Here is a 13,582-nt window from a genome sequence, read left to right as displayed (position 1 = left end):
CATCCCGACTGTCGGTATTATAACTACATCCCCCCTAAGAGTGCATATTTTACCGATCTCCTAATTTTCACAAGTGAAATAATTAGCACCACCTGTGGATCTATTAAAATGTGTAAGCCAGTAACGAATACACCTATGCTCCAACTAGGAGTTCTGGAAAACATGCACTGTTAGGGGTCCCTGAGGACTGCAGTAGGGAAACACTGTGTTACACAGATGATCAGGCAATACATTTGACTCTGAAATATGATGGTTCCTCCATGACACCTTTATTATTACTGCTTTTGTCCTAATGGTACCCATTGTTAGGCAATCATGAAACAACAACCTGATGGTAAAAGGTAAGCAGGTTAACAGTGTAATTACATATATGTACATGACTGTAAGGATGTATTAATTGCATTGTGTGTTTTGTTTTTCCTAAACTTAGAAAACATAAAAAAAATATATATTATCAGCTTTATAAATATCTCTTCCTGCCTCTCTGGGGCATGTCACAATGTTTCCAGAGCAGTGATTCCCAAACTTTCTTGAATCACAGCACCCTAGTATCAGCATTTTGTTCATGGCGCCCCTAAGCCAAAAGTTTCTTATTGAGAAATTCAGGAAAAAAATATTCAATTGAGTAAATTGAGCTTGTATTTACTAATCCTTAACTACCTATTTAGAACTATGGCCCACCACCAGTCCTTTATGTTTTTATCTAAACCATGGTGACTAAATGCCAGCAACGTATGACATACAGTAGGTGTTTGGTCATTACAATTGCTGAAAGTTATGAATAGGTCAACAAATAGGAAATAATAGATGAATTGACAAAGTACCTGTATGTCTTGGTACTAAAATGTTTCAATTGATTACTTTAGACAGTTTTTCAGCTAGAGAGAATAATTGTTCCCAAAAACTGCATGCGGCATTATAGCTGCTTATAGTGTGGCATTCAATAATTTTCAAAGAGTTTACAATGGTGTCAAAAGCTCAACAATGTGGAACAATCCGTGCTACAAATTGCCTATGTGCCTAAAAAACCATTATACCGTATACCTTCTAGCAGGGCAGCTCTGCGTAATTCACAATGTTGTTTTATACACTTAAGTTGTATTCACCATGCTTCTAATTATAGTTACTCATTAATCCAATAGTGCATATTGGATAAAACATTGTTTAAAAAAACTTACATAATTCTGCATCAAGTCAGGGTGATTTCTTTCAATCCCGTCATCTAGAATAGTAACTACCACATTTTTTCCAGTGTATCCTCTTTTCCAAGCGCCTACGATGTTCATGTCTGATTGACAGTGATGGGCATTGTCACTGCAGTGCTGCAGATAAAAAGAAAATCTTAACTCGTTACTTGATTTGAACAAGTATTACAATTCATACATAAAGGCACCAATTTATTCATGCAGTACAAAATAGGATATATATATGAAGAAAAGGAGTGCCACAGACATAATACAAATGAAATAAAAAATGTCATAGTGAAATTATGGGGCGTAGCACTAGAATTGTGTCAGAAGTATTTTTTCAGTAAGTTTGTATATAATAACACATGCAGATGTACCAAGCCTTGGAGAGAGATAAAGTACTAACCAATCAGCTCCTAACTGTTACTTAATAGGCTGTGTGTTTGAAAAAATTACAGGAGCTGATTGGTTGGTACTTTATCTCTCTACTTTATCTCTATCCAAGGCTTAGTACATCTACTTCACATACTGTAAAGCATAGATATACAATTTTCTTAACACTTAAGAAAAGTCAATCAGTTAAGTTTTGCCAGCTATATTTATAAGCAGTAACACAGCCAGGGGGGCACAGGAGGAGTAGCCGCGCCACCAGTTGAAACCTGGTGGCCATCTGTGAATTTTCCTTTTTAATATCACTTGTGGTGCTTCTGGTTGCTGGCCCTTCTGCTGGAACTAGCCACCTTGCTCTTTATGCTAAATGGATCAGAGATCTGTTTCATTCTGCCATTCTCCCTCCCTGGTCACAGATATCCAATCACCTCTCTGGTCACCTCCTCCTCCATCCCATCACTTGCCTGATCATCTGCCCCTCTTCCCATCTACACTCTCCATTCTCTCCTCCTCTCCTGTCACATTGTGCCCAGCCAGTACTGCCGCTACAAGGTAACTGAGCACTAGCAGCTGTCAACACAGAGTCCCACCCCCCAAGTGCACTCTAGGCTGTAAGTGGAACCAGAAATGGGAGGACTGCATTGGATCACAACATAAAATACAATACAATTGTACAAATTATATTAAGGGCTCTAATTAAAAAGAATGTAGAAACTGGCATGAAAAATTTAATTTTTTTGTGGCATTTCACTAGTCAAATTTCATTGTATGAAAATATTTTGTAATGCAGGGACAGACCTTGCAGTAAAGATATATCCTAGTGAGAAGATGAGGAGCCTAAAGCGGCTTTTTTTGCCTTCTCTTGCAAATGCAAAAGATGGCATAAAATGTATCTTGCCCACTAGCATGCCCACACAGAAAATGGATGCCACAGGAGGCCCGCTGCTCATGTGAGAGAGCCAGAGGGTGTGATCGAAGCCGTGGACAATGCAGGAGAACACAGTTAGGGAAGATATACGCCATCTTCAGATGGTGTTATGCTTTTTTTATAATAGTTTTGAATTGCATAACTACTGTTTCTTCTTTACAGAAGTACCTGGGCCTCACTGTTAGCTATGGGTATATTTCCGCCAAGCATGACAGTTTCTCCAATTTCTGCTTTTTATAAATAAGAACCATATTCTCTTGCTAAAAAGTAGGATAAAGGGGCTTTACTCCATTTATAAATAGAGCCCTGAACTTTAATATTAATAATAATAATAATAATAAATCTGGTAATATGATAAATCCCTCTACATACAAATCTGTCACATTAATGCATTTAATATTTCTGTACCATTGGATGCTTTATATAATTTATTGTATATTTCCTGCTAACTTTATTTGTCTGCATTGTAACCAAAGGTTGTATGCACATTAAATAACCATAGATAAGGGGGCAGCACTAGTGACCTCTCCCACCCAGGGCACCAAAATGTCTAGTTATGGCTTTGCCAGCAACAGATCCAGACGGTTCCCAACAGCAACATAATACAGATCAAACAGGTTAGCGGAGGAGTACAATACAGGAAGAACAGATGGAGGGAAACAATACAGATTGAGCGGAGAGGCACAATACTGGACATAGAGATGAGGAGGGTACAAAACAGGACAAACAGATGGGAGAGAGATGGGGCGGTCTTATAGGGAATATGGGAAACACCTGGGCCTGTAGAGTCTATATTCCATGTTCGCTCCCACTCATGTCAAAGATGGCTACGCCATTGTTTAGAAGTATGGATTCAGAAAGATGGTCGTTAGCACACGCATTCATACAGTACAGATGAAATTGTATATACAGCAAAGTATGAAAACTCACAAGAATACACACAATAGACCTAATGCATCCCAATGGTTACCGCCGAAAGCCACAGAACAAATTTGGACACAGAGAGAGGCAATAGCAGTGGGTGTTCCTGGGTGCTAACAGAGGGGTGGCGGTCAGCGACTGTGGCTTTTTCTGCAGTTGCACTGATCTTGGCAGCCATGTTCAGACAGGTTGGGTACGGGATGCCGGCGCTTGGGATCCCGATTATGAGCTTCCATAGGGCTGGTGCAGGGTTCAATGGTGCAAACGATATGCAGGCAGTGGTGCGTCTTAATACACAATTCGGCAGATTAGCTCCCATCATGTGCTGCATTAGCATAAAGGCGCAGACACGCTACGAAAAAAGAGGCAGTCGCGGCTGCATTGGCGTGCAACTCTGAATCAGGCCCAATGAGTATAAAATTTAGGGCATCTCTACATGAAAAAATACTGACTGGTATTTTTATTTATTGTTAAATGTATATATTTAACATTTGTAATGTCCCTTTTCAATAAATATGATGCAAGAAATAATGGTTCATAGTGTCATCATACTCATAGCCTTTCATTGCATTAGCATTCTGGTATGTTACTTGTTCCATTTCCATTTGGAAAGATTAGAAAAGGAAGCAAAAACTGTTATCAAATTGATATTTTTTCCCTTAACATCTATATAATAAGTGAGAAATCGTGTCTGTCTGCTTGTCCTTTATGCACGGACAGAATTTTGAACCTAGCTCCACCAAATTTGTCACGGTGGTGTAGTTTGACCAAGATAAGACTTTTGCCTAGGTTTGAACTTTGTCAGGGGCACACACTGTTGCACAATGGGGACACTCTTAAAAATGGGGACACTCTTAAATTACACAGGTTCCAGGTTGGCTTCAGTGGAAATTGTCAGTCTGCTAAAAACCTGTGTGAAAACTACAAAAGAATCTTTTGAACCTCACAGTCTGAGTAAACCTTATCACTCATGTAAGTTCATATTAGTCCTTTTTAAAATGACCATATATATATTAGTCAGCCCTCTGTGTTTGCATGCAAGGGTGTAACTAGAACTTTGTGGGCCACATAGCAAGATCTTAAATGCACCCCTCAGAGGTAAAAAAAATACATACATTTGCCCCCACGCAGTGCCCTTTCATGTTATGCCACACAGAACCCATCAGCCACACAGTAGTACCCCTTATACACATTATGCCCCTTACACTACAAAGTAATGCCCCTTACACATGACACCACACAGTAATGCCCTTTACAGATTATGCCACATAGTAGTAGTGTCCCATATAACACATTATTCCACACAATAGTAGTGCCCCTTACACATTATGCCACACAGTAATACCCCTTACACATTATGCCCCCCAGCAACTCACCTCCCTGTATCCCTCCAGCAGCCTCTTGCCTCCAGCTGTGTGTCAACAGCAGCCAGCAGGTGTGGAGCCACCAGCTAATTACAGCTGGGGCTCCGGCATACACCAACAGACATGGACAGATAGTGGCGGCGCAATATGAATACGGTATCGGCCCCGAGCCAACTGGAGATCATGGACCAACAGCCATTCAAGAGCTGCCACTTCTGATTGGCTGCTGGTCCAGGAACTTTGATTGCATCATGACCGATTGTGCTGTCTCTCCATGTCTGCCTGCCAGTGAGCCAGCTGTAATCAGCTGACGGGCCGGTAACAAATCTACACCGCTAACACCTGGGCCCCCCTTGGCACCCTGACTGGACCGGTCCATCTTGTGTGCGTGACTGGGTGCAGGGGGAGCAGCGGGCCACAGAAGCAGCTCAGGCACCATAGCAGCCGCACCCCTTGCACCCATGGTAGTTACGCCACTGTTTGCATGCATGTTAGCAAACAGTGAGGTTCTTTTCAGGATCAATGAAATGTGGTTATAGGCGAGGAAAAAGTAAACATATAAAGGCTGCAGGTGTACTTCAGGGTCCAGATATGTTGGGTATCCTGCCTAGTTTAAAAATAATTGTAAAACAGCGGAGGTACAGTATGGAGCCTTAAGCCAGTGATTCACACCTCTAGTCCTCAAACTTAACAGTCTAGGTTGTAATAATATTCATGAATCAGCACATTTAGTTGAATCAAAAATAACCTGGATTGGTCTGAAGGATGTTGGGAAACAATGGTTAAAAGGACATTTTTTTTATATGGTACAGATTACTGGAAACCAACAGAACCTCCCCTCTGTCCTATTGTAGCTCTTGTTGTTATCTAGAGGTGCTGGTGTGGAGCCGGACAAAGGTCAGAGTGCTGCTTGGTATGCAATTAGCATAGTGACCATTCTTTCTGTGTACCCCTCTTCCATACTTGCCTACTCAGGGTGTCTGGTAGACTCCCAATTTTGGTGAGTACTCCTGACTCCTGGGAAAGCGTAGGCGATCCTCCCAATTTACATTCTTTTTCTATTGAAGGATACTGATGATGTGATTAGCACCATCTCTGTTGCATTATGGGACAAATTGTACCATTACACAGTGGTGGTTAGGCTTTGATGACAAGAATTACGTCATCTTGCCCTCCCCCCACACAAAAACATGTGCATAAACTCTGGAGAGGAGGTTTAAAAATACAAGCATGTCCTCATTCAGTGGATGGGGAATTTATTTGTTAGAATAGTCTATATTCAACAAAAGAAAGCATATGCTTTAAATATACAGTAGTGATATTAAAACCTCATTCCATTGTCCAAGGTCCTGCAACTTCCAAAGTCATTAAATTGTACAGTAATCACTCTTTATTACTATAAATATCTAGGCTCTATGGACCTCATTCAGAGTCGGTCGAAGCAGCCGCACGGTCGTACGCTACCGATGTTCGCTATACTGCGCATGCGTAAAGTTCGCAATGCGTGTGCGCAAACTAGCTAGTTTGAGTGACAGATTGAGGCGTTTGTGGGTGGTAACAGGGGAAGGTGCTTGAAAACGGGGGAGTGGAGATCCGAACGCAGGCGTGCCTAATTATGCGAACGGCGTTTTGTGGGAGTGCATACGGTTTATGGGAGTGCATAATTAACAAAGTAGCGTCATGGCACATGTGACAAGGTAGCTTTTTACACTGACATGATCGTAGAGCTTAAGAGAGGGTATGGTCAACCTTAAGCTCTACGACCAGTTCCGATGGTTCCCGATGGTCTCGATTAATCCTTATATGCCTGGAGATGACGTGTAATGGTCACGAGAAGGGGGCGTATTTTTTTGTCTTCCAACCGCTTCCTCCCCTTGGTCGGCCAGCTACCGATCCGAACTTAGGGACGCAACTTGCGAGGGAATCATTTGCATATACGGCCCCTTTTCCTGTACGACCGAGTGGCCGCTTCGACCGACTCTGAATGAGGTCCTATATATCACCTACTTTGGCAAGGTAATAACTTCTGAAGCGGAGATTGCAGAGGTTTATTACGCTGGTGGATCAGCGGAAGGAATAACTAAGTTTTGAAAATTACTTTGATATTAATCTCTTACTCTGGTCAGTCAGTGTGATACACTGCTGAAATAATCGCACCTAATGGTGCATACACACGGTCAGATTTGTCAGATTTGTCAGATGAGCGATTGAACGATTTGAACGATTTTACCAAAGTTTTGAACGATTTGAACGATTGAACGATTTTTGACTGCATTAAAATGAATGGAATCGTCCAAGTCTGACTGCAAACACATCAGATCTCAGATATCGTTATCTGACCATCAGGAACGCGCATCGTTCATCGTCCATCGTCCAATTTTCCTTCAGATATGAACGACTGAACGATTTTTAAATTGTTATCGTTCATATCTGAAGGAAAAATCTGACCGTGTGTATGCACCATAACTGAATTCCCCCCATGGTCTTTTGTATGGTAACACATAGACAATGTACATATCATTATGCACTTGAGATATTTAAATCGGCCCATCATCCAGAGCAATCCTATAAGCATCCCTTCTACTTGTACACAGACTAAAGAATTTCTCTTAATGCTTTTAATCCATAACAGAACATGTATTACAGGCATACAATATACATGTCAAATAGGCTTTCTCATGGAAAGGAATGGAGAAACCTTCACTGGCAGTGGTTATATTGGCGGCAATAGCAGTGTTATTACTGCTATAATCTGATGTATGGGACGTAATGTAAAGGTCCATATTGCCAGCATAAGGGCCTCATTCAGACCCGGTCGCAAGCGCTGAGCGCTCGCAACCAGATTGATGTTTGCCCACTGGGCATGCGCACGTTGGAGCCAGCTCCAACGTGCGCATGCGCGAGACCCGGCTAGCGACGGCCGCTCCGTCGCTCCTGGTCTCGCACCAAAGGGGGCTAGCTGTCGATGTTGATTGACAGCTCGCCCCGTTTGGAAGGCGGGCCGGGGGGGGTGGCCGGCCAAACGGAGGCATTCCCGACGGAACGCTTGCCGTTTGGGGGCGGCTCCACTGACATCAGCAGTGATGTCATTGGAGAGCTTCCTGCTTGATCAGAGCAGGAAGCTCCCTGGGGCTTGCGAGTGCCGAGGCCCAACCTTAGGGTCTCGTCGCAAGCCCCGATGATTGCGACGGTCCTGACCATCGCGACCATCACCCTGGTCAGTCGCTAAGCTGTGGGTGGTAACCCACAGCTTAGCTACCGACCAGGAGGCCGCAGTTCAAGATGCAAGCGGCCGCCCTCAATCAGAGCGACCGTTTGCATCTAACGACTGGGCCTGAATGAGACCCTAAGGGCCTGTTTCAGACCCGCTCGCGAGCGCTGAGCCCTCGTAAGCGGGTCGATGCTGGGCCAGTGCGCATGCGCACGATGGACCCGGCTCCGTCGTGCGCATGTGCGAGACCTGGATAGCATGTCCCCTTTGGTGGGCGTGCCGGGGGCATGGCTGGCCAGACGAAGGTGTTCCCATGGGAACGCCTACTGTCTGGGCCCGGCCCACTGACATCACAAGTGATGTCAGTGGGAGTGCTTTTGGCTCTGATAGAGCCGAAAGCACTCCAGGGCTTGCGGCCATGAGGCCCTACCACAAGGGTCTTGTCGCAAGCCCGATGGTCGCGATGGTCAAGACCATTGTGACCATCTTTTTGGCCGCTCGCTATAGCTGTGGGTGGTCACCCACAGCCATGCGAGCGGCCAGGAGGCCGCTCTAAGATTAGGAAGGACGGCCCTGTTTCAGAGCAAGCGCTCTGTCAGAGCGTCCGGCTCTGAATCAGGCCCTAAGTCCGCTCCCTAGTTATGCTTGAATGTACCTACTACAATATTTACTGTCTGATGTTTAAGGAGGCTTATCCCTACCTTTTCCAGCACGACTTACCATATAATTGGAGCTGAGGAAAAATCTTTTATGAAGATTACTGCGTTCTTTTTGTGAGACTTGGGACAATTCCTTCCTGTCACACAAGAGTATAAAACATCTTTCTGTAGCTTAACTAATGAAATGTGGGCTGTTGTGTATACAGTACATATCCAGGAATAGATGTTTTCATTTACTCAATAGTCATGGCTTGTATAAAACCATCACTTTATTAAGCCCTTTATTTATAAGCCGTATAAGTATACTGCAGAATGGTAGAATTTCTAGAACAGCAGCTGACTCATTATCACATAAAGAGGAAACAATAAAACTGCTGCACTAAGCTGCACTTTGCTGCTATGTGTAAATAAATAGCTTCAATTTAGCCTGTTTACTTCAGATGGTCTTTGTAAACGATATCATTTAAACCAAACAAAATATTGGGATTTTATCTGATGTATTTATTGCTACTACTTTGTATTTGCCAATTACTGCACTTCAAGGGCAGCAACATGGCTATTTGATATTCCTTGTCACTGTAAAAACTTTCTCTACAAACAATGGGCCTCATTCAGACGGTTGCAATGCTGATGTTTTCGCAAATGGCCAATTTCTTTTTACTGTGCAGGCGTATAAGTCAAACTATGCATGTGCCGCGATGGTCGCAGTGAGGATTAAATGTCAAAGTGATTCACAGCTAGGTTCCGTAAGTTGGCAGCAACACAGGCCTGTCAAGGCCATTTTCGGGACATGTCTCAGCAATCCCATACGCAGTTGCAAAGGCGCCGGTGTCTCAGTTCCGATGGCCATTCTGAGTAAACATAGGGTTACTCAGAAGTTTAATGATCGACTGATGTGAGAATGATGTCTGCGTCTTTGTATGCAAGTGGCGTTTCTGAGATGACGCAAGCAGGTTTCTCAATACAAGTCAAAACTGCTGTGACATTTGCATATTATTGCACAACCGCTGCGTACGGGATTGCAGTGTCAACGGGATTTGTGACCGTTTCTGAATCAGGCCCAATATCCTATAGAACAGTGGACCTGATTCAGAGATGTACGCTAATGCCACCAGTGAATCTGTGCACAGTGGCAGTGCGAGAATACAGATGTATCCACGCTCATCTTTGATGGGTGCCTGCAACTTTTTAGTTCCCGAGATCCTTAGGATTGCATGGTGTGAATGCGGCCACGGTCTGGCGTACTGTGGTTTTCACGTGGATGCCAAATCGCATGCTGCAAAATATGTGCACATTTGCCGCATCGGTGGCAAAGATGAGCATGGACACATTTGTATGCAAATGTTACAGCCAACGAGATTTGTATTGAGATACCCATTGGCAACTTTGTGAATCCAAGTGACTGTGTATAAAGATGCAGCAGCAGTTGATAATTGGCCTTCTGAGTAACCCTATGGTTGTGCAGAATGGGAACTGACATGCAGAGACACTTTTACCGCACAAGGCCCTAACTAGGGACTCTTATTGGTCATCACTACTTTAGAGAGCTATTCAAACATTAAGGGGTACATTTACTAAAGTGCGGGTTTTTAGAAGTGTAGATGTTGCCCAAAGCAACCAATCCAATTCTAGATATTATCTTCTAGAAGGGGCTAGATAAATGTTAAGTAAATCACCTTGCTGCTGATTGGTGTTACAAAAACTGTTCATAAAATACAATTTCCATTTTTGTAAATGTATGACTGGCCATTTCACACAAAAAAATGCTACTTTCTGCATAACAATTAGAAAATGTGTAAATTTCACTTTTTGCGGACAAATTTTACAGGAGTCTACTGAAACATACTTTTTTCTTAGCTGTGACCACGTAATTTTAAACCATTAAATGAAGGCACACATTTGTATACACAACAGCTCAATGTAGAATGAAAACACACATACCGCGTACATGGTTAATGATTCACTTAGCACAGGATTGGACAAAATAATGAAGAATTTGGAGACCTGTCATTACAATCTAAGGCCGCAATTCAGAGCGCTGTTAAGTCGGAGAATGCCGGTTCTCACTTCTTAACCTGACAGTCTCCGACTAAAGTGCCAGCCGTAAGGCTGTTAGCGCCGCACTAACCCAGCGAATAGCCGCGCGGCCGGAACTTTTGACGGATTTCTCATCGCATCCCTAGGGGGAGAAGAAATCCTTTAGTCAGACCAAAAATTGCGCTGAATTGAATAGCTCTGTGAGCTCCCTCCCAGGGCTATTCATCATCGTTTGAATTGAATCGTGGCCTAAGAGCCAGTAGGATGGGTGTAATACATTATGTCGACATAGTTGTAATGTTGCCAATGAACATGCTGACATGTTTATAATGTTGGCATTAACCATGTCGACACTGTTGTAATGTCGGCTGTCTTTTTTGTGTAATTCTCTCTCTAATGGTAACCCTAACACTAATCGAATTGTCAAGATTATAACACTGTCGACATTCCCCATTTCAACATTATATCAATGGCAACATTTTGCAGGTATTGAAATTAATGATGTTGACAATTTAACCATGTTGACAAAATCAATGTCGACCTTCAGGCGTCAATATTGCGAATGTTGACAAAACGATCTGAGACACAGTGACTGCATACCTATAAGACCTTCTAAGACTTCAGGGAAGTTATGCATCCATTGACATAAATAAAGTAACATAACTCCCAAAGAATAACTTGTTGTCTGTTGCATAGGATCACGGGGGTAACCATAACATAATCAATTACAGCAATTTGTTTTCTCACAATGTCCCCTGCTGCGGTGTGTACACCTATTTTACCTTGGTGGTTAATGATATCTGTGACCAATTGAATTTCCATTTAAGTTTTTCATGTTTACTCTGAACTGATATAAACCACTGTCCCTGCATTTGATAGTTTTTAATCCACATTGTTACTTTATTTTGCTAGTGGCAATAGTAACAGATAAGTTAACCTTGGCCCTCTTCTCCCACTCGTCTTCTCTCGGTGACTTTATCAGTTCTCTTGGACCACGTCTATGCTGACGCTACCCAAATTTACCTCTCTTCACTGGACTTCTTTTTCTCTCGCTCTCTCTCTCTCTCTCTGTCCTCTCCTGTGTCACCTCCTGTCAGCCATCTCATCCTGGACAGCGTAAAGCTTCCTGAAACTCAATGGGCAAAATTTACTGTTTGATGGCAGGTTCTAAACCATTTAGTAGATTTTGCCCAATATCTCTAAAACTGAAGTCATCATCTATCCCCAGCCAAGAACCCCTTTCCCTCTGTGTTTACAACATCTCCCTCTCCCCAAGTCTGCTGTCTTGGTGTCTTGACTCTGTCCTTCCATTTCTCCCACCACATACAGTCACTTTCACAATCCTGTAGTTTACAGCCCTGCAATATCTCCAGAACTGGGCCCTTCCTCACCCTGGAGTCTACTAAATCTCATCATTTCCGTCTTTATAACTGTAATCTGCTACTCTCTGGCTTTCCTTACTCTCGCCTTGCCACTCTCCAGTCTATTCTCAACTCTGCTACCCGGCTAATTTTCCTCTCTGGTCACTTTACTTTTGCTCCCCCTCTTTGCCAGTCACTTCATTAGCTCCCTATACCACTCATAATTAAATTCAAACTCCAGTTTCTCATCTAGAAAGTTCTCAACCTCACAACTCCCCCTACATCTGCAGCTTTACATACTACATCCCACCTTCTTCAGTCTGGTAATGATTGCCACCAAACCTCCTCCCTGATGACCACTTTCCACACTTAAATTCAGGACTTCTTGCAGGCCACTCCTAACATCTGAAATGCCTTTCCCTCACTCTATTACACTTCAAATGTGCCTTTTAAACTCACTTTTTCGTAGCTTACCACCCACTCCTACTAACTCTGCAGTCTCTGCCCTCCCCTGACCTCTTCTCTCCATTGTGTCTGCCCATATCCCCTACAGATTGTAAACTGGACCTTCTCCACTTTGTATTATATACATAATTATGGTGACTGCTCACTGTAATTAAGTATCTATGTGAATTTATATACTGTCTGTATTAGTCTGTACTTATGTACCTTGTTGTCTGTTCTTCCCCTTGTTGCTACAGAACCCGTGTAGTGCCTTTATAAATAAGCAATAATAAGAATAAAAAGTTAGACATTGATTGTATGTCAGAGAATACACTACCCTTTATTATATGCCCCATTTCAGTAAACACTTAGGGCAAAATTTACTAAACGGCGGGTTCTAAACCCAGGCAGTTTGGCTATCTGCAGATTTATTAAGACCAAAACCGATTCAAAACCGCTGCAAAATTGCCATCAAAACACATTTTAGAATAGAATAGAGCAGGGCTAGGGATAAAATTAATAATAATAATTTTATTTATATAGCGCTTTTCTCCTAAAGGACTCAAAGTGCTTTACATTTACAGTACAAAATACAAAATAAGCTTAAACAAGGGACATTAGTGAAATGCTTGGGTGAACAGGTGGAGTCTTGAGTCTATTTTTGAAGGATTCTAGAGTGGAGGCCTCTCGAACTGTGCGGGGAAGTGAGTTCCAAAAGGTTGGAGCCACAAAACTGAAAGCTCAACCCCCAGACGAATTCTGTGAGATTCTAGGTACTGTTAATAGTCCTTTGTCAAAGGATCGCAGTAATCGAGAGGGACGGTAAGGACTCAGAAGCTGCTTCAGGTGCCCTGGGTCATGGTCATGTAGGGCTTTGTAAGTTAATAAGCCAATCTTGAAAACAATTCGCCATCTGACAGGCAGCCAGTGACGGGAGTAGAGAATGGATGTTATGTGGCTGGAATGTGGTTGGTTGGTTAATAGCCTGGCAGCTGCGTTTTGTACTATCTGCAAGTGGTGCAATTCTTTTGCTGGGAGACCGAGGTAGAGGGCGTTGCAGTAGTCTAGGCGTGATGATTT

At 42.9% G+C, this 13,582-nt stretch overlaps 1 protein-coding gene across 2 annotated transcripts in view; it reads right to left on the bottom strand.

The window, feature by feature from the left end:
- The window catches only part of PCSK5 (proprotein convertase subtilisin/kexin type 5), a 622,474-nt gene that overhangs the window by 439,893 nt on the left and 168,999 nt on the right, over nucleotides 1-13,582 (bottom strand). For both annotated transcript variants that reach the window (XM_088464067.1, XM_088464068.1), the window contains exon 4: nucleotides 1,179-1,322. In XM_088464067.1, the coding sequence (XP_088320193.1) occupies nucleotides 1,179-1,322 (144 nt within the window). The remainder of the gene's footprint in view (nucleotides 1-1,178; nucleotides 1,323-13,582) is intronic.

Source organism: Taudactylus pleione, unplaced genomic scaffold (genome assembly GCF_031769625.1).
Source record: "Taudactylus pleione unplaced genomic scaffold, aTauple2 ptg001573l, whole genome shotgun sequence".
In the NCBI taxonomy this organism is placed as follows: domain Eukaryota; kingdom Metazoa; phylum Chordata; class Amphibia; order Anura; family Myobatrachidae; genus Taudactylus; species Taudactylus pleione.
This window is presented reverse-complemented; position numbering and strand designations above follow the sequence as displayed.